Raw genomic sequence first — 21911 nt, forward strand, 5'->3', positions numbered from 1 at the left:
AGCCCGGCTGACCTGGTGGCTGGGGCAGGCCAGGCTGCGCAGCTGGTCCCGGGCCGGGCTGGAGTCCCTCCTGCCAGGGAGGTCAGGGGTAAGGGGGCTTACCCTGGTGATGACGGGCGGTGGGCACTCGGAGGTGGCGTTACCACACAGGGCCGCGTACACACACCTGTTCTGCCCGCTGCACCACACGCACCTGTAGACAGGGTCAGCGGCCAGGCACAGGCTGCAGTCGCTGCGGCCGAAGGAGCAGTTGTAGAGGGTCACTGCGGAGGGAGAAGCTGGCCGTCAGCAGGGCCGCCCTGCTGCCCTTGCCCGCCCACCAGCCCAGCTGCCCACCCCACCCACCTTGGAGCCGGCTGTCAATATTCTTGCCGTAGGACTTGACATACAGATGCAGGGGCAGCGTCTCGTTGGCATCGTGGGAGAGCTGGGGGCACACAGGGACACGCTGCACCCCCGCCTCCCACCCGAGCCCCCGAGAGTGACCACCGTGTGTCCCCTCACAGCTGACGGGCAGCAAGGGGAGGCCTCCAGGTGGCTAGAAGCTGGAGGCTCAGAGACTGAGGATGACTTGGATTCCAGGGAGACGGGAGGCCCAGGGATGCTCTGAGGCCACACCTGCCTGCCGGCCCCGCTTCCCCAGAAGGGCAGCTGGTGAGCCTGCCCCCGCCCCACCCCTCAAGCCCCGGAGGTAACTGGGCAGCCCCCGCAGGGCCAGCCCTCGGGGTCCACCAGCCTGGCCCACCCACCCCGGGAGGTGTACCTTTGGGGTCCGAAAGGAGAAGGTTCCTTGCTCCTGTGTGCTGACTGGCTCCTCAAACTTGAGCAGGTCACTGCCCACGCGCAGGGAGGAGCTCTGCCAGACAGGCCAGTCAGGATACCCGAGGCGGGCCAGCACGTCCCACATGCCCGCCCTGGGCCCCGGGGCCTGCCGTGCCCCACACAGCTCCCGGGCCAGCTTGGGCGCCCCCATCCCGACTGACACCCAGCCGCTCACAGACAGGCCCCGCCACGGTCAACACCCAGACTCACCGCCCTGCTCCCTCCTGAGTGGCACTTGGCTGCCCAGCCCCTGCACGCCCTAAACCCTCGAGGCCCGTCCAGATGTCCCCACGTCCACCCTCTGACCCCTCTGCCTCCCTCACGTGCTGGGCCCTGAGCCGCAGAAGGCTGGATGGGCCCCGGCGCTTAGCTTCTGGTCTGCAGGACGGCTCTGAACAAGCCTGTGCCTCCCCACCAGCCATCACGGCCCCTGCTGGGACCCCCAGGCCTGGCCTCACTGGTTAGCCAGGGCCCCACAAGCCCCCCGCACCTTCACCGTGTCCAGGTTCTTGCCCTGGAAGGTCACCGCCGTCTCGTGGTTCATGGGAATGACCAGCGGGCTGGGGTTCAAAAACTGGGGGCAGTCGTCCTCCTGCGGGGGCAGGGCTGGTCAGGTGCTGCTGGCGTCGGCCGAGCAGCCTGGCCCACGTGCCCTCACGGCCCCTCACCATGTGGGCACGGACGATGCCGTCCTCAGGGTTGGGCGAGGCCTCCCGACACTCGTGGTAGCGCAGGTCCCACTGGCAGGTCCAGCGGTTGCTGGCACAGGAGATGCACCTGGAGGAGAGGGTGGTGAGCAGTGTGGGGTCCGCAGCGGGGGCTGGGAGGGACAGGCAGGGGCACTCACGGCAGGTTCTCCTCCAGGCTCATGGCCACTCGGCAGTCGTAGAAGGGGTACAGGTGGGAGGTCAGGAAGACGTTGCCGCGTTTGAAGAGAAGCTGGATGGTCACAGCCACGTGATCTGTGGACAGCAGATGGGGCCAGCGTCAGGCGGGGCCGCAGGGGGAGGCGGGCTTGGGCTGGGGGGAACAGGAAGCCGGAACTGGGCCCCCCCGGCCCCAACTCCTCCTTCCATCAGAGCTCCCCACAGGCGACCCAGCAGAGAACGGGAGGCCGCGTGTGGAGACCCTGGTCTGAGTGGTGCCCCGCAGGGCTCAGCAGGACCCGCCGCCGCTATCAGATCTCGGCTCGTGTGTCGCTCCCCAGGGCTCTGCGCTGCTGGGCCCTCGCTCTGTCCCTGCAGGCACCGAGGGCCGTGGTTCCTGGGCGTCTGGGGCACAGCGCCTGCCAGGTCCCAGCCATGTCACCACGTGGCCCCCACCTTCACCAGTGAGTCGTCCTCCGCTGCCCCAAATGCTCAGGGGACAGGCTCGGGCGGGGCCTCACCCTGGCCAGGCGGCGTGCTGGGGATGCTGCTCGGGGAGTTGCAGACCACGGCGCCCCCCTGCATGCTCGCCACGTGTGGCGGTGATTCACCGAAGAGGCACAGCAGCTTGTCCTCCTCGCTCAGGGCCGGGAGGGGACTGACGGTCAGGTGCACCTGCGGAAGGGCCACTCAGCTCACAGCAGGACTCCTCTGCCCAGCCTCAGGGTGCAGGCAACCTCCCGCCCCCGCCCTGAGCCCCAGTCCTCTGGCCATTCTCCGGCCGCCCTCCTGTATGTGTACACCTGCCCCCTGGAGAACCCTCTAGAACCTGGCTCCATTTCATCTGAATGGGCCCCTCTGTGGTCACCTAAGCCACTCCTGGGACAGGGCCTGGGTCTGCCCTGGATTCTCAGAAGCCCCTCGGGTCAAAGGGGCCAGGGGACCCAACAAAGGATGGGGTCCCTGTCCCCAGGCTCAGCACTGCCGTCCAGGCCAGGAGCGAGATACTACGCGGGTCTCCTGCCGTCCCCACAGCCCCAGGCCAGCAGCGCTCCTGCCTCCACCCCCACCGCACACCTCTCCCTGCGCCCGGCCAGCAGCGCCCCTGCCTCCACCCCCACCGCACACCTCTCCCTGCGTCCGGCCAGCAGCGCCCCTGCCTCCACCCCCACCGCACACCTCTCCCTGCGCCCGGCGGCTCATGTTCTGCGGCTGGGTCTCGGTGACGGCCACGCAGGCCTCACTGCGGCTCCACAGCCAGTGGCCACTCTCTTCGGCCCGCGGGCACTCAGCCCTCCTGGTGCATCTGCGGGGGCAGGGGGCACCCATGAGCCCTCAGGGTGGGGCGGCACCCCCGGACCCAGGCTGGGCCGAGCACCCCAGACTCCCGGATGCTCACCGTCCCTCGACGACACACCAGCCGCAGTAGGGGTCCTGTGAGCTGCGGCACTGGGCGCAGGTGGAAAAGCTCTCACACTCCTGCACGGGGAGCCGGAACACCTGGGGGCACCGGGGCGGTGAGCAGGACTACGGCCGCCGCAGGTGTCGGGCCAGCAGCCACGAAGGACCTCGCTCAGACGCCAGACTTTCCCGGGACCACCAGCTTGATCCCACCTTTACCGCTAAGGCTTAGAAGCCTCGACACGACTCAAGGCTGGGCAGTGAGGGCTCCAGGCAGCAGCTGCTGGCCAGGTTGTGTGGGACCCGGCCGGGAGGCTGGACCTGACCCAGGATCGGGTGGCACAGGAGCCCGGGGCCCATGTCCCCCACCGTCTGAGCTCACAGAAGCTGCCTGGGGCCCCGCACCTCCCTGTTTGCACTTGGGGAAGGCCCACTCAGAGCACTGATCCTCTGGTCAGGAGGGGCCCAAGGCCGGGCCGGAGACACAGAACAGCGAGAAACGGTTCCAAAGACGGGGAAGGTGCTTGAGAGACACTGTCAGGACCCAGGGAGATGACAGTTGGGCCCCCTCCCAGCATGCTCTGCGTGTCTCTAGGGGCTGGACCACCAAGGCCCCTCCTCCCAGGCTCCACAGGCCAACCTTGTCCTGGGTCATGGCGTACAGACTGGCCAGGTCTGCGGCCAGCACCAGGTCCTTCTTGATTCTCTTGTTGATCTCCACAAGGACAGAGCCATACTCCGCGGAGCTGCCATCTGGAGCGAGGTACACCTGTGGGCACGAGGGCAGGTGCACGGTGAGGGCAGGGGGCCTCTTGCACTGAGGACCCCTCCGGAAACCACCCTGCCCCAGCCCTGGGCCTCACCTTGAGGACCCGGCCGTCCGAGGTGCCCAGGAAGGCGATGGTGTGGCCATTCTCGGTCGTCACTGTCACAGCTGTCAGGTTCAGGCCTCCACGGTGCAGCACGGCTACGGCTGAGAGTCCGTCTCGGCTGCCCAGCGGGTAGGGCAGGTGCTCTGAGCCACACGGGAAACTCTCACTGGCACCCTATGGACCATGGCGTCAACGGTGGGTGCAGACCCCCGCCCGAGGCCTCTCCCCGCCACGACTCCCAGCACTCGCAGCCCTGCACACGTCCCCCAGGACCGGCCCAGGCAGGCAGGGCCCCTACCCACGTGCTCACTGCTCCAAAACCCAATGCCCAGCATGGCTGACACCTGGGAGAAGTGGCACCTACATCTCACGCTCACCTGTCCGCAGGGACACACACGTACATGCACACACACACACACACGCACACACGGCTTTCACAAGCATGTGGGACGTGAACACGGCAAGCAGTGCCACGCGCAGAACCACACGCGCGTGGTCTAAGCCCGTGGGAGAACGTGCTGAGGCCACATACCGATCCGTGGCCACCACACTGGATCTCGCCGTGGAAGGGCTTGTAGAAGGTGTCCCGGCCTGCCTCCCGGGTGCCCGTGTAGCAGGCGTCGCGGCTGGTCTCCATCTTGCTGTGGACCTCGTCCAGTGGGAACAGGCAGAGGCCCGCCCGTGGCCCCCCGCCACCCCGGCCATCTGTGCTGAAGACAGTGTAGAGCACCCCAGTGGCGCCTGGCCGGGCCACGGAGGCCGCCAGGCAGGTGCCGAAGGCGGGGACCCGGGTGTCGTCGGGGCCCAGGCAGCGCAGGTCCACTTCCAGGTAGGAGTAGTAGAACGGGTCGTACTTGCACATACGCGCCAGCAGCGTGCGGTTCCGGGCCGGGTGCTTGTCCTGCTGGTTGAAGACGAAGAAGACGTAGTGGCCGTCCTCGAAGGCAGCCACGAACTGCTGTGTGTTTGTGGACAGGTAGCCGGCCTTGTAGGTGGCGTGGTCCGTGTAGGCCTCAAAGGCCTCCCTGCCCTCCGTCCGGTCCAGCAGGCGCGTGCTCACAATGATGCCGTTGTCGTGGGGCCCGTTGCCCTTGCCCACAAAGAGCACGTGCTCGCCGCTTGGGCCCGTTGTGCTCACCAGCCCCACGGTGGCCACGCTCTCGTCGTTGCTGGCCACGAAGGACTTCTCGCCACTGCCATCCTCGTAGAAGAGGAGCGAGGAGATGTTGCTCAGGGAACGCAGGGCGCAAATGCCCTTGAAGAGGCTGCCGCACTCGATGAGGCGGTTCCGGGAGGGGTCGAGCAGCAGGAGCTGGTTGACGTTGTCAGTCTGCACGGCCTCGTGGCACTGGCTCGCCTCGATGGGCGGCGTGCACTTCTTATTGTCCAGGGCCGGGCCCGTGGCCGCCCGCTGCTCCAGCTGCAGGTCGGCACTCAGCTGGTAGAGCGCGTTCACCGCCCCCACGTACACCACGCCCGACACCTCGTCCACCACCAGGTGGTTCAGCTCTGTTTCGCTGCGGAAGAAGTCCAGCTTGCGGGACCGCAGGCTTGCACTTGTGCCCGCCAGGCCCAGGAGGGTCAGGGTCCAGAGCTGCAGCGCCATTGCCCCTGGCACCCTGTGGGAAGGGAGGAGGGTCAGGGGAGCCCCAGCCTGGAGGACCCACACCACCCCACAGGAAGCCCCCGGTGCCTGACCCTGCCCGGCCCGCAGCCCGCCCGAGCCCACGATCCCTTCCCTGCCTTCCCACCCATCTGGCCAGACACACCCACTCTCATCTCTAAGGAGATCATCTCCCAGCGCTCCTCAAGAAGGAACACCTGTAACCTAACCGCTGAGGGGCCAGGCCACCAGCACTGCAGCTCCAGGCCTGGGTGCAGCCGCCCCCAGAGGACTGCACCCTGTCCTCTGCCCCCAGGTTCCCAAAGCACCTTCAGGCCCACCTCCAAGGCAAAAGAGCACCTCCTCCAGAAAGTCTCCCAGACACTCACTCATGTGCCCACCCTCGCACCCCATGACCCCAAGAGCCCCAGGTGCTCCACACTGTCCAGAGCACAGACCCAAGCTGACCGACAGGCCCTGAACATGCAAACAGGTGGGCCACACACCTGTTCTATGCCTGACTCTCGGCACACACGGTGTAATCTGACAGGCAGCAGCAGAGCCGCTGGTGGGCCTGCCTCCCCACCCTCTCACCAAGCCTTCCAGGCCCTGCCTCCAACCCCGCTTCCCCTGATGAACCAGCCGGAGGGCCCCAGCAATCCACCCGCCCTGCCTGTGCCCCGCCCAGGGCAGACCCTCAGACGCAGGCACGCCGGACGCAGGTCCTGGGAGGGTGTTCTGGGGTGAACCAGGTCTCTGAGGGGGGACCCCGGAGGCCGCGGGGGGTGCTGCGTGCAGGGCCGGGGCAGGCCACATCAGGGTGCGGGTGTCCATCCGAGCACACACACGGCCCTGCGTATGTGCGCGCGCCCGTGCGTGTCTCTGGATGTATGGGGGCGAGCTACTAAGGCCAAGGGTGGGCTCAGAGTCCCCAGCATGGAGGCCCCTCCCACCTTGGGGTGGTCCAGCACGATCGCCGCCCTCGGGACCCTGATCAGAATCCCCTAAAGTGGTCTTGGCCGCCACCCCCACCGGCCGCCCTCTCACAATCTGTGCATGAGCCCTCACTCCTGGACCCGCCGGAACCTTCCCTGAGGGGGCCTGTGCCCAGCAGGACATTTAGGGCAGCTGTCCATGCCACGTGGCCGAGTGGAGACTGACCCCAACGGCAGAGGGTCATGAGGGGCTCAGGCACAGATTGTGAGAGGGTGGCCGGTGGCGGTGGCCTCCCAGACTCCCCCCACAGCAGCTGCACCTCTACAGAGGAGCTGACACGCCCCCTACGGCCCCCTCAAACACCACCGCCCTGGAAACGCGCTCATTCCCTCAAGAAACAATTACTTTTTTCCTCCCCTTTGACAGCCTGCCCTGCCCCGCCCTGAGTCCTCCTCTTCCAGGAAGGCAGAAGGCTGTCTGCTCTGCTCCATGGCCAGGGGAGACGTTTCTTTGGGGACACTGGCTTTGGGCAAAGCTGTGCTGACTGGAATAGGATGGACCCTGTGATTCTCACATCAAGCCAGCTTCCTTCTTTGCCCGAGCCACTAGGAAGCCCCCCGGCCAGGCTGTGGCTGTTTTCTATCCCCCACTGCATCCCTCTGTTCTGAGTCTCCACAACATTCCTCAAGCCCCTGGAGGAAGCATAACCGAGAGGCAACCAAGGGACAAAGCCCAGTGACAAAGCCAGAACAAGTGTCACAAAGCCAGTGACAAAGCACCGCAGAATCACCACCGGGCACTGACAGGGGCAGGTCTCAGGGCTGGGGAAGGCGCCCCTCGGCTGTGCACTGAAGCCCCTTGCTCTGGAGTGCTCAGTTCCTGCCGGGCCCCTGGGGACCCCACAGGCCTCCTCACGAGCTGCTGGCTTGACAGTGTCCAGGAGGCAGTAGGGACCTGGGAAGGAGCTGAAAATGGCCTAAGAGAAGGCGGTGGGATGAGGAGACAGGGTGACCCCAGGCCGCACCAAGACGAGGTGATCAGGTCGGGGAGGAGATGGTGCCTTTGGTCAAAGACAGGAAGAGTTCACAGGACCGCGCGCAGACTGTGCAGATCCTGGGCGGAGGCGGGCCTCTGCCACCGCAGGCTCCGCTCGTCTCCGCGGGCAACTGAGGCCGTCTAGGGGAGAGGAGGGTGCAGTTCAGAAAATCCCCAGGCTGGAGCCGGGACGCCCGCGACGCCAGGACTGCACAGAACCAGGCGCGCCAGGAGAGGCCCCGGGCGCTCAGGCACCCTCCGGTACCTTCGCTCAGGGCCCGGGGAGCGGGGGCGGGGAAGGGCAAGGCTGCAGGGCCCCGCCCCCCGCCGCCCCTCCCCCGCCGCCCCAGCTTCCCTGCCGCCCCGCCCCCGCGCTCGCTGGCTCGCCCGCCGCGGCGCAAAGTCCGCTCCCCGGCGCCGCGGAGGCGGGGGGCGTCCAGGCCCCTCGGCCTCCCGCCCAGGCTGGCCCTACCCACCCCGCCCCGGCCCCGCTCACCCGAGTCCCCGCCGCGACTCTGGTCCCGCTCGGCTTTGGCGGCGGCTGCGGCTCCAGCCACGGGCCGCCGCGGCAAGCGGGGAATGAATGGAATGTTCCCGGAGCCCAGGGAGGGAGCGGGCGGGCGGGGGCGGGCGGGGGCGGACCTGCGGGTGCGGACGGACGGGCGGGGGCGGAGCCGCGGCCGGAGCTGGAGCCGCCCGAGCCCAGGCCACCCATGGAAGCAGGTCCCCCGGTCCCCGATGGACCCGTGTCCAGGCCCCTCTGCCGGCCGGCAGCGCGCCTAGGACTTGAACCCAGAACCGACCAAGCGGGGAAACTCCTGCCCCCCCCCCTTCTGAAAGAGCTCTGCTGTGACCCTGAGCCCTGCCTCAGTCCTGGTAGCTCACAGACGTGACAGGACCCAGGAGATGGAAGGGTCACAGTGCATAAAAAAGAATGCTCTGGGGCTTCCCTGGTGGCGCAGTGGTTGAGAGTCCACCTGCCGATGCAGGGGACGCGGGTTCGTGCCCCGGTCCAGGAGGATCCCACAAGCCGCGGAGCGGCTGGGCCCGTGAGCCATGGCCGCTGAGCCTGCGCGTCCGGAGCCTGTGCTCCGCAACAGGAGAGGCCACAGCAGTGAGAGGCCCGGGTACCGCAAGAAAAAAAAAAAGAATGCTCTGGCCTCCCTCTGGTTGATGTCCACTTGACTGAGCCCCTGGGGCAGAAGCCCAGCCCTGTCCTTGGCCCCAGGGGCCCCCAGGGCTGGCACACCAGAAGTGCTCTATGAAAGCCATGTGTGTGGTCACGGAGCAGGAACAGGTCTTGCTGCTGACAGTAACACTGGCCCAGATACTGTGCTGCTGCCCCCGCCCCACCCCCCCTCAAGCAGGCCAGGGCCAGACCTGGGCTCCCTGGCCCAGGACCCCTCTTGGTGGTGGGCAGAGTGAGCCTCAAGTCCAGGGGTTCCAAGGGCCCCTCACGCTGAGCCCAGGTCACACAGTCTGGCAGGAGGGACTTGGGTGACAATGATAGGCAGCAGCTCCCTCCACTTCGGGACAAACAAAGCCTCAGGTGACCTGCCTGGCCAGGCCCACGGGAGCAAAGGGTGAACCACCTGACCAGAGGCAGCGCTCAGGCCGTCCTTGCGGGAGGTGCCGGGCACAGCCCGGCAGAGCTTCCTGCGGCTGGCGTTCCTGGAACGGGCGCTTCCTGTTTTGAAGGCAGCCTGGGACCCTCCGCTTGCTCACCGGGCCAGCGGGGATTTCCTCAGGGGCATCAGACGCCTCTTCCTGGCCGAAGCCCGGAGGTGCACTTCCAAGAAGTCGCACAGACTCCAGCCTGCTGCTGGCCAGGAAGGCGTCTGGCCAGGCGCCCCCTCCCCCAGCCCAAATTCCCAGCCCTAACGTTCCAGATTCCAGCACTGCAGCCAGCGCCCAAACACACAGCCCCAGCCTCGCAGCAGAGCCCACCCCTCCCAAGCAAATCCTGGCCCCCCCATCAGAGAATTGGGGGGCCTGGCAGCAGCCCCCACAGCTAGGGCACCTGGGTTTGGGCAGACGTTTGCATACCGGGCCCAACCGGACCAGAGCCTCAGGGACACCAGACGCCTTCACTGCGTGGCTGTAGCCCCCCTGCCTTCCCCAGGTGGTGCCCAGCCGTCACTCACCCAGGCTCCAGAAGTCCAGCTCAGTCTCTGCTCCAGGCCAGCATGGAGATCCTCTAGGAAGCAAAGGAGAGACAGTGGTCTCACCACAAGCCTGGCCCCTACCGCCTCATCTCTCCTCCGCTCCACATCTGGGGGGGGCGAGGAACAGCCCATGGGACCCCAGCTGGCCTCTGCCACCCTGGAGCAGGAGATCCTCAACTCCAGCCTCCTCCACCCGGCCCTCACGTCCCCCCCTCAGACACTGGCCTCCCACCCCCTAGCCCAGCACCCCAGTGCACACATGCCCACTTGGTGTGTATGCCTGACACCGCCCTTCTTGCCTCTGCTCAAAAAAGGCAGAGGGAATTCCCTGGGGGTCCAGTGGTTAGGACTCTGCGCTTTCACTGCCGAGGGCCTGGGTTCAATTCTTGGTCAGGGAACTAAGATTCTGCAAGCTGCGCTGAACAGGAGGAAGAAAAAAAAAAAAAGGAAGAAAAAAAAGCGGAAGAAAAGGGCAGGGAACAGCTTCTCGTTAAGTCTCTCGGTACTGTCTGCTTATTAAACCAGGACGTTAAAATTAAACTTGCTTTCTGAAGAACATGCATACACACGAGCCCGCAATTCTACTTACTAGCTGTGTGACCTTGGGCAAATTATTTAACTTCTCTGAGCCTCATTTCCCCATCTGTGAAGTGGAGACAGTCATAGTGAGCTCCCCCAGGGGTTTGTAAGAACTAAATTATTCCGGCCAGAAAAGCCTCCGGAGAGCCTGTTACACTGTAGCACTCAGCAACGCTTGCTATTGTATCCTCTCCTGGATAAACACCCATGTGTACCCACAGGGAGGACTAGTCCAAGGATACTTCTCAGCATGGTTCATTATAGTGAAAATTTGGCAACCACCCAGCATGCAACCAGAGGACCCTGAAAAACCATGGTGCTGATGAAGGTGGGTGGGCCATGCCGACCCAACGGAGCCCAGACCTGTTGGGGACGGCTGTGGAGCAGAACTCCAGGTATCACCACACGTGGGTGTCGATACAGACACACATGGTTTAACTGAGAAGTTCTAGAAGCCTTCATCCAAATTGAAAGTCAAGGTGAAGCCGGTGGGGGGGGGGGCAGGGAGGAGGGGGCTGGGACAGCAAAGCAACTTCATTTGCCAGTTTTGGAAAAAAATTTGAGAAGGATATATTTACATACTACTTGTATAAATAAAAAGAGGTCTGTGTAATAATAATAATCAGACCCCCTCCAGCCCCACTCTGCCTCAGGACACGGCTTTCCAGGCACTCAGTGACCACACCCCAGCCATCTCTCCGGGCCTATCCCAGGTCTCCTCCCCAGGTCTCCTCGGCCATGGCCCACTGGCTCCCTGCCTGGCTGCCCTCCCCAGCAGCGCTCCCCCAACACCTCCTCCACCAGGGTCAGGCCCTGCTCCCCCCGTACCCCCCCAGGCACTCTCCCGACGTGGGGAACGACATTGCGAGTAGGGCCCAGGCCTGGGAGGCCCCACGGCCGGTCCAAAGGAGACCAGCAGGGGCAAGGCCTGCGGGGAGGTGGGTGCCACACTTGCGCACATAGGCAGGAAAGCCCTCTGGTGCCCTCAGCCCCTGGCTGAGCAGTGGAAGGTTAACCCAGGAAGAGGGGCTCAGGGCTCCAGGTGTGAGGGTGAGGGGTGTGTTTTGCCCTAGGCGCTCAACAACACAGCCTTTGTGAAAGGGGCAAACTCAGGTGCCAAACCACAGGGTGTCAGGATGATGGAGCCGCATGAGAAATCTGGACCAGGCCTGGCCTCGAGGCTGCATCCAGTCCAGGTGGAGGCTGAGCTCGGGGTCCACAGCACACGAGGGCACAGGGCGTGCAGACCTGCCACCCTGAAGGGACATCACTCTGGCCTCCGTGTGCCCTGTGCACCGCCCTCCACTGGCCCAGGCCCCTCCCTGGCCAGGGGTGTGCGTGCTGCAGGTGTCGCCAAGGGAGGCTAGCCTCTTCCAAGGGACACCCTCTTCATGAGCCCACACACCCAGCCTCCACAGCCACCACCTCACCCCTCGACAGACCTGCCCCAAGTGACCCACTGGGGTGGACCCACCTCTCAGACCCTCCAATTTCTCCTCCCAGCATCAGGCTCCTCCAGCCAGCACTTCCTCCAGAAGGAAGCTTGACCCCCTCCCCTTCCCCTTTCCTAACCCAGCCTCAGCCACCCTGTCCTGGCCCCCAGCTGCCCCAGCGTGGCCATCCTGCCTCTGCTCTGGAGGGTCACTCCTTCTATCTCAGATGAAGGCCACTGTCCTGAACACCCACAGGCCCCTGAGGCCATGGGGTCCCCCCACCCCACAACCACACCCCCAGTGCTGCTGCCCAGAGGGGCCTCAGGGGCTGCGCTCTGGAGCCATATTATGGGGTTCAAACCCCAGGTCTGTCTCCTCCTACCTGGCTTATGTGGGCTCTTTACAAACTTACACTGTGCCTCAGTTTCCCGGGTGTGACATGGGGGGTAATAACAGCACCAACCCAAGTGGGCTGCCGCGAGGTGTAAGTGAATCCGTGTGCAGAAATCCTTCGGTTGTCCTCTCAGTGGAAGAGGAACTCAGGGTGACGCCATGATGTCGCCATGTCTCTGCTTTTGCTGTTCCCCCTGGGAAACTCCTGCCCATCCGTCAGAAGCCTGAGACACCCATCCTGACCTGGCCCTGCAGGACTGTCACTCCTCCGCTGTGGTCTGCGGTCTTCACTGGTGAGCAAGATCTGAACACAGGATTTGACGCCCTAGGTGGGTCTCAGCCCAGTGAACCGGCAAGGGGGTGACACACAGCAGAGGAAGCTGAAAGTACATGTGCCCCTACAGCTGGCCCCTCAGCCTCACGCACACAGTGGTCTGTCCTCCCCCAGCCAGGGCGCTGACGGGCACCGGGCTGCGGGCGGCCCAGGCCTCTCCTCGCACGTCCACAGGAGTGGGAAGCAATGGGAAGGAGCCTCGGCCACTGGGTCCCCTGAGGCTCCCCCTCCTCAGGTTCCTTTCTTCTAAGCAGTAGCTGCCCCACACACCCGGAAAAGGTAAACAGGAGGCGCCCACTGGGGAAGGGCAGGGTCCTCAGGCCAGGCCAGGGCTGTCAGGGTCCCCCTCCGGTCTTGGCACCCCCGGGAGGAAGGCCCTGGGGTGCCGGCTAGACCTCCCTGTCGCTAGCGTCAGGCAAACACAGATTGAACAACTTCTTAAAGCTGAAGGCAAAGCAGTGCACAGCACCCAGGGCTGTGGAGGCCCCTGGCAGCCTGTGGGCTCGGGAAGGGGACCCAGAGGCAGACACGGAGAAACCCACGATTCAGGCTAAGGCTCGAGTCCAAGGCAGGGACACCCTGAGATGGGGGTGGGGGGAGTCTTAGCACCTTGTGGAGGGCACTACGGACCCCCAACGCGGGGGTGGGGTAACCTACACCCGGCGGACAGGGTGGGGGCCGCGTCGCCCCGGGGCCAGGCCAGGAGGCAGCGAGGGTGGCTGTCCCGCCTCGGGCGCCGCCCCTCCCCCGCCCCGCAGCTGGCTGCAGGGGACCGGCCTCTGCTGCGTTCTCGAGGCGAAAATGCAAATCTGCAATTAGCCGGGAGCGCGAAACAAATCAGAGAAAACTAAACAGGCGAGACGCCGGCAAATCCGAGCCTCCGCCGTTTTCAAAACAAGTGCGAGGGAGGGGCGCGAATGGGGCCGGGGGGAGCGTCGGGGCCCCCGGGCCAGGGCGAGAGGGAGCCCCGCGGTCCTACCGCGCCCGCCTGGGGCCCCGGGTCTGAGTTCAGCCCGGGAGGTGGGTAGGTCCCCAGACGGGGAGGGCCGGCCTGGCCTCGTAACCCCAGGCGACCAGGTGGCGGCGCGGCCCCGGGGGACGACCCCTCGGAAGCCCCGCCCGCACCCCGCGGCCCCGGGGGGAACAAGTGGGCCTCTGAGGAGCCTCCCAGGGGACCCAGGGCGCACGGTCGGCGGGAGCCTGACCTCCGGTCGCCGTGACGGCGGCGGCCACGTGGGCCCAGGGACCCGTCCCCAAGGAGCCTCGCGGGGCGTCAGGCTGTCCTCTGGCCGGGAAGGGCGCGGTGGCCAGGCCCCCCGCTCCGCGGTCGGCCAGTGATCCGCCGAGGCCCCAGCCGCAGCCGGCATGGCTCCCAACCCCCCTCCTGCCAGACTCACCGGGCAAAGGCCGAGCTCCCCGCACAGCCACCTAGGAGCAGGCGCGGGTGGGGCCGGGCTCTAGGGACAGCCTGACGTCTAGCCTGAGCCTTGCGTCAGCGCTGGGAGAGCCTCCCACAGGACCCCTCCCAGGTGTATAGGGTGTCACCTCCCCACCAGCCCGGCCCACAGCCCGGTTCCTCCGTCAACTGGCAGAGGCCGTGGGCCAGAGCCCATCCCCGCCGGGGCTGCGGAGGCTGATCAGCCTCCCCCTGCAGCCTGGGCTCTGGGCCCCAGCATGAAAATCACCCCTGCCTGGTGGCCCAAGACCCCGGGCCAAGGGGGAGTGGGCGCAGAGAAACCAACCCCAGGGCTTTCTCTGCCACCTGCCTTTGGGGTCTCCGGGCCTGCTCCCCCGACCCCATGGGCCTCCCCCCAGCCAAGTCCATAGCCTCCCACTCCTTCCTGCCCTGTGCTCCCAGGCCGCCTCTCAGCCCCTCCGTCTGATACCCGAGGTCACCGTGACCAGTGTCTCTGCATCCAGCCCTCACCCTCAGGCGTCTCAGGGGCTCACCCGGCAAAGCCCTAGGGTGTGTGCTGCAGCCGCAGCCGCCCACGCCCCCGTGACTGCAGACCCTGCAGTGTGGGCACTGACCCAGACTGGGATCTCCATGCTGTCGGCAGTCGGTCCCAGTCACTGCCTCACCATGCGGTGCCTAACCTCGTGGAGAGACGGCTTAGGACGACTTGGTTTCAATCGATTACTGTCCTTCAAGAATACCTGCTTGGGCGCTGCCAGCAGCCTCCTGGGCCTCCCAGACCCTCAGGACACAAGGTGGGATTCAGTAGGTTCTGGTGCCCAGACGCCCCACCATGATGCAAGACCCACCTCTCCTCCTGGCCGCCCCCCTGAGTCCCAGCCACCATTGTGTCCCACCTAGACTCGGTTTGGGCCCCATTTCTGATTCCCCCCCAGGCTCGTCCATGTCCCTCCTCTGCAGAGCAGTCCTTCCCGTCAGAACACCCTGCAGCTTAACGCCTCCATCGACTTCCCCATGCTCGTGGGGACCCCCCAAATGGGCCCGCTGACCTGCCCCATCTGCTCAGCCCGAAGCCCCCAAGCGCTTCCTGTGTGCCACACGACAGTGCTGTGTGCTGGGGACAGAGGGACAGGTCTCTACCCTCCAGGGTCCGGGAGCCCCCGTGGAGCTCCCAGCAACTTGTCGGCCCTGGCACACAGCGGCCACAGTCAACACCCGGTGAACAGATGAACGGGGCTGGCACTCAGGCAAGTGTGGACATCCTCCAGAGACCACCTCTCCAGTGGACAGCCTGTCAGGGTCAGGCTGAGAGGGACAGGAAGACGGGGTGAGATACTGGGAGAAGCCAGATGTGGGCTGGGGCCGGCTGAGAGAGGGTGGGCACTGCAGGGCATCGGGAGCACAGATGAGGCCAACGGGAGCGCCCAGCCGTCCAAGCATCGGAGGGGCTCCTGGATGAGGAGCTGCGCCCCCGTTCCGCAGTCCCAGCCGGGAGACTGGGGACATCGGGCTCCACGCAGGCAGGAGCCACTGGTTCTGAGGTCTGCCCCCACCTGCCAGCACCCACCGCTGAGCTGCCCGCACTCACCTCCCCTTTCCAGGCTCACCTCCCACAGCTGGCTGGATGCTGCCCGCCCGGAGCCCCCTTCCTTTCCCAGGCCGTGCGCAAGAGGCAGGAGTGGGACATGGGGGCGGACGGGTGAGGGCCCGAGCGAGCAAGGAGCCGGCCAGACCTGTAATCTCCCAGTCAGTCTGTCAGCGCCTCAGCGGTCACCCCGAGCCCCCTCCTCCATCACAGCCGAACCCCACAATTAGCCTGCGGCGCTGTGCCCAGCTGGCATGCCAGCCACCACTCACACACATGTGAGCACACATGTGCAGGCACACACGTCTGCCCCAGACCCGAGCACCTGGGCTGGGTGAGCCTCGGGCAGCCCCAGCACTGCGTCCGCCCAGCACACCCAGAAGGGCCGAGGGGCCTGGAGGAGCTGGGCAGGCCTGGAGCTGGCCTCGAGGGACCCGTGTGGGAAAGGAGGGCCAGGGCCATCTGCGTGGGGGGACGGCTCCAGGCTACTGGCCCGGTCTCTGTCCAGGTGGGGTCGGGCCCTGGTGAGGTGCAGGGTGCTTGCGGGGCTGGGTAGGGTCTGGAGTCCAGGCTCAGGGTGGGGCGGTGGTCCGGGTTAGGGTTAGGCTTTGGAAGGGCAGAGGGACCGGGAGTTTCCAGCGAGGAAATACCCCAGCTCAGGGGAAGGCAGAGTGGTGAATGGGACAATGGTGCAGGGGTCAGGGGGCAGTGAGGTGGCCAGGACTGCATGGGGGGAGGCGGGCACCCGGCCTCCCTGGGACCACACACCCAGGAAGTAGCCCACAGGTCCCTGGGGCCAGGCCCAGCACCCACCCCCTCAGCGGCTCACTCAGTTCAGCAAGGAGCTGTCACACACAGGGGTAGGGCCAGGGGCCACCTGCAGGAAGCGTGGCTGGGTCTCCTGCCCCTCATGTCCCCCGGCCCGTCTGGGGGAGCAACTCCAAGGCTGAGAGGGAGCAGGTGGGCTGTGCTGGGGCCTCTCCTTCCCACCACCTGCTCTCAGCCCCGCCAACTCACCCAGCTCTGGTCCTACCACTGGGTGCAAGTGGGACAGCAGCCACCTTCCCTGGGGAGGGCAGCAGCCTCGCCACGGCAGTGTCCTGGGCCCTGGCCCTCCTCCAAAGTAGGCCCCCCCACTCTGAGGATGCCCTGGGCTGGGGCTGGGGGCTAGAAGCCACATTCAGGCCCAGAGCCCACACCTCCCATGGCCGGGTCCACACCCCCTGGCCACCCCAATCCTGCCGCTCGTGCCACAGGCCCCCTTGTACCCCAAGACAGACCCATGCTCCCTAACCTATCAGGGCTGTCCCTAGACCCCTTCAGCACCCCTCCCTCCAGCACTCAAGGACCCAGGTGGGCACCAAGCCAGTCACCCTCTTCCCACTGTCACCCATGCTGCACGTCTGGCTGTGGCCGAGGAGCCCTGGAGCCGCCTCAGCCTTCAGCCACCAGCTTGGTGCCGGGCAGGGTGCCTGGAAGGGAGCTGACGGCGCCCCCCAGAGAAGTCCAAATCAGCGCAGGGCCCATGGCCTGCACAGGTGGCATGCTGGCTCAGGGGGCCCAGATCGGAGCAGAAGGCCAGCAGCCGGAAGTGTCCCTGCCTCGGGAGCAGACGCCCCTGCCCTGACTCTGTTCATACAGGTGGCCTTCTGCAAGGCTGACATCAAACCTTTTCCCTTTCTTGCTCTTCCTGAGGAGGGGGTCCAGCGGGGGCTGCGTCACAGAGATCTGAGCTCGAGATCTGAGCTCGACACGGTGCCCCTCCTCCCAGAACCCCCCATGGGAACTGCCGGCCAACTGCACCGAGGGCTCTGGTCTCCACATCCGGAAGGGACGAGTGCAGGGCAGGGCTGACGCCAGCACTGGGGTCAGAATCCAGGCTGCACCCAAAGGCCGCACTTTTGCTCCCACGGTCCCCAGGCCAGGACTCACCTGGCACCAGGATGGAGAACTGCCAGGTTTCAGAAATCACGTGATCTTAGGGGCTGAGGACGGGGGCACCAAGCTGAGCCCTCTTCCCAGATGCCCCATCCCCAGCCCAGGAGAGCACCTCCTCTGCCTAGCGCACAGGGGAACCAGGCACTCGGGTGGGCCAGTGGCCAGCCCACAGGGTGGAAAGCTGCCAGCCACGGTGGGAGCAGTGCTGGGGGAGACACTCTCCGTGTGAAGGGGGCGCTGAGCTGCAGATGGGGGACCAAAGGGTGACAAAGGGTGGGAAATAGGACCCCAGCTCCAGGGGGGGCCAGCCCTGGGCTCCTCCCTGTGACTGGAGGGGCAGACCGACAGGTGTGCCCCTGGCCACCCCGGGCTCCGTCTGGGGTTCTGGGTCCAGTCACTGTCACAGGTTCGTGAATACCACAGGGGTAGGCACTGGGGGCAGGACAGCAGAGGCCCTGCCCCGCCCTTCAGAAGCCCCGCCGGATGGGAGGGAAGGGCTGGGAGCAGCTGTGCCCCGGTCTGGCTCGGGGGGGCCCAGGAAAGGGCAGGATTCTTGCCTGGTCAGCAGAGGGAACGAGGTCCTCAAAGCCCCAGGGGCAGAGGGAAGCAGGAGCCCATCAGAGGATGTGAAATCACAGAAGGGAAAACCATGAAGGGACCACATGTGGCCTGGAGAGAAAAAGGGAAGCAACAGTGCTTCCCCAGCCCCCATGCACCCCAGTGCCCCCCACCAATTACAGGCCACCAACCGCCGATCCAGCCTGTAATCTGAGACCAAAGACATGTAGAGGCCCCATCCACCCCACCCCACCCCAAACACACATAGCCATTAGCCTCAGGGGGGGACTCTGCCCAGCCCCCACTGCCAACTAGGGACTGGCCCCCAGTGAACCCGTATCCAGCTCAGCTGGGAGACCAGCCTGGGTTGAGTTCTGGCAGGTCTGATCGCTCACCTCCTCCCCTGACTGCTTTCCCGACACCCTGGTCCAGGGCAGGCTCTGGGCCCAAGAGGCTCTTCAGCAGGGAAGAAAAGCTTATTCCCCCCACCCAGGAAGCCAAGGCAGGAGGCTGGTGTCTGTTGCTGCAGCAGAAAGGACTGAGGCCTGACGGGAGTAAGAAGGACACAGAAGGAGGACCAGAGGACCTGGCGCCTCAGCGCGGATCTGCCCAGACCGGAGAAGGGGCCATGTGGGAGAGCACTGAAGCCACAGCCTGTCCCCACCAGTTCACTCCCCTGGTCCCAGGGCTTCACCAGCTCCGGCCCCCAGGAAGCGGGTTCAAGGCAGGGAACAGGAGGTTCCCAGAATGGCCCAGGTCCTGAGACGGCTCAAGTGCCCGCAACCAAGCTGTCCTGGGGGAGACGGGCACATGCCATATGGATCCCTCCCCAGGCTGCCGGCCCACCCCAGTGCCTTCCAGTCCAATCTCTTCTGCTCCACTCACCTGGGCTGAGGCCAGGCCCCTGGGTTTACTGCACGCTGCCCCAGCTGCCAGCTCTGCCTCACAGCGTGGTCCCTACAGGGGCCACTGGGTGGGTGGCTGCACACATGCCTACACGGACCTTGGGAGCCCAAGCGGCAGAGGCAGCATCCCAGTCGGCTCCTTGCATCTCTGGCCTTGGGCTCCTCACCTGTGGGACCCCTCCCCTACGGGATCCTTCACCTGTGGGGTGGGGACGTGGGGGTGGGAGCTGGGCTGTCCGAGGGGCTTGGAGGGAAGTGGTGCATCCGTCAGCTGCTGGTTAGTGAGTCAGTCAAGAGGCAGGAGAATGGCCAGAGATTCGGCCCGAGGGAGACCCCAGTGCCCCACCACGCTAAGCAGCCTGAGTCACGGCCCTACCTGCCCCGCCACCCCAGGGAAGCGCCACACAGGTGTAAGTAACCAGCCCAAGGTGTGTCCCTGAACCCAGAGCTGGAGGGCAGCCACACAGGACACCCTGGGTCCCGAGAAAGGAGTCTAGGACTCCTCCGGCCCCACGGCCTCCCCCAGGGGGCCTGGGCCCATGCCAGGCTCACTGGGCGGGGCCTGCTGGGGCCGATCTTGGGCGTTCTCCATCTCAAGGGTGACGCATCCCCTCCCACCCCACCCCTGACCGGTCTGAGCAGCCATGGGAGGTGGTGGAGCTGCCCAGACTTGCCCGTCCCTCCCTTCTGGGGCTCTCAACCCACGGCCCCGGAAGCGGATCTCTCTCCCACGGCTGTAGCCTCCCCCAGCTCTAGCCTCCCCGCCCCCCTTGGGTGACTGGACACGGCTGGATAATCCAAAATAATTCCTTCTTGGCAGGCGGCCGGCGGGGGAGGGGGGACTTGCATTCCAAACCCTTGTTTTTCTCTGTAACTTCCCTCCCCTCCTGGGGCAAGGAGCCCCTGGCCAGACCTCAAGCCTCCCCCTACCCGGCAGACGGAGGTGGGCCCCCTATAGGTACGGCGGGAAAAGGTGACAGGCCCAGATCTGCCGAGACCACCTGCTCGTCCTCAGTCTTCTCTGGAGATCCCTAAAAGCTGACACGCCATAAAAAAACACCCAACAGGCTCAGCCAGGCCGATGCTGACCCTACCCTCCCAGGACCCTCACCTCAGAGCAGAAGAACGCCTCCCCCACACACACCCCCCGGCAGCTGTCCAGCTCTCAGGCTCTCCCCTCTGTGCCCGGGGAACATCCCGAACGGGGTCAGGCTGAGAGCTCCCACCCCTGGGGGCCGTGCTCTCCCATCTCCACGGGGCCCGGCCAGGGTGTGTGTGTGGCACACAGGGGCTGCAGTTAGACATGACAGGGGCTCCCCAGGGCAGGCACGGAGAGCCCTCCGAGCTCCAGAACACTCCACTGGCTTCGGGGGTCAAGCCTCACCCCTAGTCTTGACCCCCACCACAGGCCCAGGGCACGGATAGAGCCCTTCCTTTCTTTTCCAAGTTGCTAGGAAGAGGAGGCCAGTGAAGTGGCAGGAAGCGCCGAGGCTCTTGGGCTCAGGGACCCCCCTCATACCCGCCAAGCACTGAGCACAGATGGGGGGGACGGGCCCATCTAGGAGGGCTTCCTCCGGGAGGCTGCACGCAGAGGGGCAGGGTCCTGGCAGTGAGTAGAGACTTCCTGTACTCACTTCCTGGGTCCCAGAGTGTCCACCCAAACACCACACCAACAAACACTGGGAACTGTGGGTGCTGGCTCTGTGGCGAAGCAGGCCCAGGGCCACCAGGACTTGCCAGGTGCTGGTGCTGCTGCCAAGCCACCCCTAGTCCCAAGCGGGAGCCCTGCACCCGCCTTCCAGCCTGGCCAGGTGCAGACCAGGGGCTCCCAGGGTGGTCCTGGCTTATGCCCGCCTCACAAGTCCCCAAGGGGTTTGGGGGCTGCCAAGGCCTGACCGCGAGCCCAGCTTCCTGGGGAAAGCCGGGGCTCGGCCACCCCAGGAACCAAGGCTGGGTGGGCGCGGGCCTGGAGCTCTTGTACAACAGGGCCGATCCCCGCCCTGTGCACGGATCTCGGTGGCTGGAGGGGCAGCGGGCATGAGTAGGGAGGGAGGATCGGGAACGAGAAGCGGTCCGAGCGGCTCCGGAGGGACGCGGGCGGCGGGAGAGGGCGCGGCGCCCAGCTAGGGACCTTCTGCTGGGCCAGGCCCGCTGCTCTCGGCGCCGCGGGCCTCGCCCGCCACCTGGAAGAGCGCGAGGTGGGAGCGGCCCGGCCCCGGCCGGCCGGACGCACGGACGGCGGCCGCAGCCCGAGTTTTCCTCCGCCGGGCGGCAGTCGCCCGAGTCCCCGCGTCCCGATCGCCGCAGGCCAGGACGGAGCGGCGCTGACGGCGAAGCCCCCCACTGGCGCGGCCGCCCCGCGGGCCCCGTACCCCATTCCCGTACCTGCTTGTCTGCCGCCGAGGCTCGATGGCGCCCGTGCCGCGATCGGCGCTGCGCTGAGGCCAGCGCGGCTGCCATGGAGACGGGCCTTTGTGTGGCCGCGGAGGGGCCGGAGCGCGCGGGAGCAGCGGCCCCGCCCCCGGCGGGGGAAAGGGGGAGGAGAGGGAGAGGGAGACGGGGAGGAGAGGGAGAGGGAGAGGAGAGAGCGGGGGTGGGGAGGGAGAGAAGGGGGGCCCGCCTGGCGGAGCGCTCCCCGCGCGCCCCCCGCGCGCCCCCCCGCGTCCCCGGCGCCTGGCGGCCGCAGTGGGCGGGTACGCCGCGTCGCCGGGGAGGTTCGGCCCGGTTCGCGTCCAGGTTCGCGCCAGAGGAGCCCAAGTCTGGGCTCTAGGGGAGAACGCCTGCAAGACCGAGGTCCCCGGCACCCCGACCCTCCGACTGGGGAACATGCCGGCCACACTCCTACCCTTTGGGCGGTTGGGGGCTGCGGCGCCTTGTCCCTCAACTTCCAAGGGGAAGACGACGCCTGCCCTGGGTCCCCTCGCAACCCGTCCTTGGCCTCCAGCGCCCTCCTTCCCCCGCCTCCCTTCCACCTCCCTCCACCCACACCCAGGACCCGTCAACCCCTGCTGAAGTGCTTGGAGGTGGGTGGTGAGACCGAGCCTCTCCCTGGGGCATCCACCTCTGGAC

General features: G+C 66.2%; 1 protein-coding gene across 13 annotated transcripts in view; it reads right to left on the bottom strand.

Moving 5' to 3' along the window:
* Nucleotides 1-21383, bottom strand: part of PLXNB2 (plexin B2) — a 29637-nt gene extending 8254 nt beyond the window's left edge. For 4 of the 13 annotated variants that reach the window (XM_049694578.1, XM_049694576.1, XM_049694577.1 and 1 more), the window contains exons 1-14: nt 21228-21383; nt 9680-9732; nt 4494-5580; nt 3953-4135; nt 3730-3858; nt 3088-3188; nt 2868-2994; nt 2210-2363; nt 1670-1784; nt 1491-1599; nt 1313-1414; nt 764-856; nt 346-427; nt 103-263 (exon numbers count right to left, since the gene is read on the bottom strand). In XM_049694578.1, the coding sequence (XP_049550535.1) occupies nt 103-263; nt 346-427; nt 764-856; nt 1313-1414; nt 1491-1599; nt 1670-1784; nt 2210-2363; nt 2868-2994; nt 3088-3188; nt 3730-3858; nt 3953-4135; nt 4494-5567 (2430 nt within the window). In that variant the 5' untranslated portion in view covers nt 5568-5580; nt 9680-9732; nt 21228-21383. The other 9 variants (XM_049694574.1, XM_049694571.1, XM_049694575.1 and 6 more) reach the window with 9 other exon arrangements.
* Nucleotides 21384-21911: the final 528 nt, after the last annotated feature.

This window comes from Orcinus orca, chromosome 11 (genome assembly GCF_937001465.1).
Source record: "Orcinus orca chromosome 11, mOrcOrc1.1, whole genome shotgun sequence".
NCBI classification, from domain to species: domain Eukaryota; kingdom Metazoa; phylum Chordata; class Mammalia; order Artiodactyla; family Delphinidae; genus Orcinus; species Orcinus orca.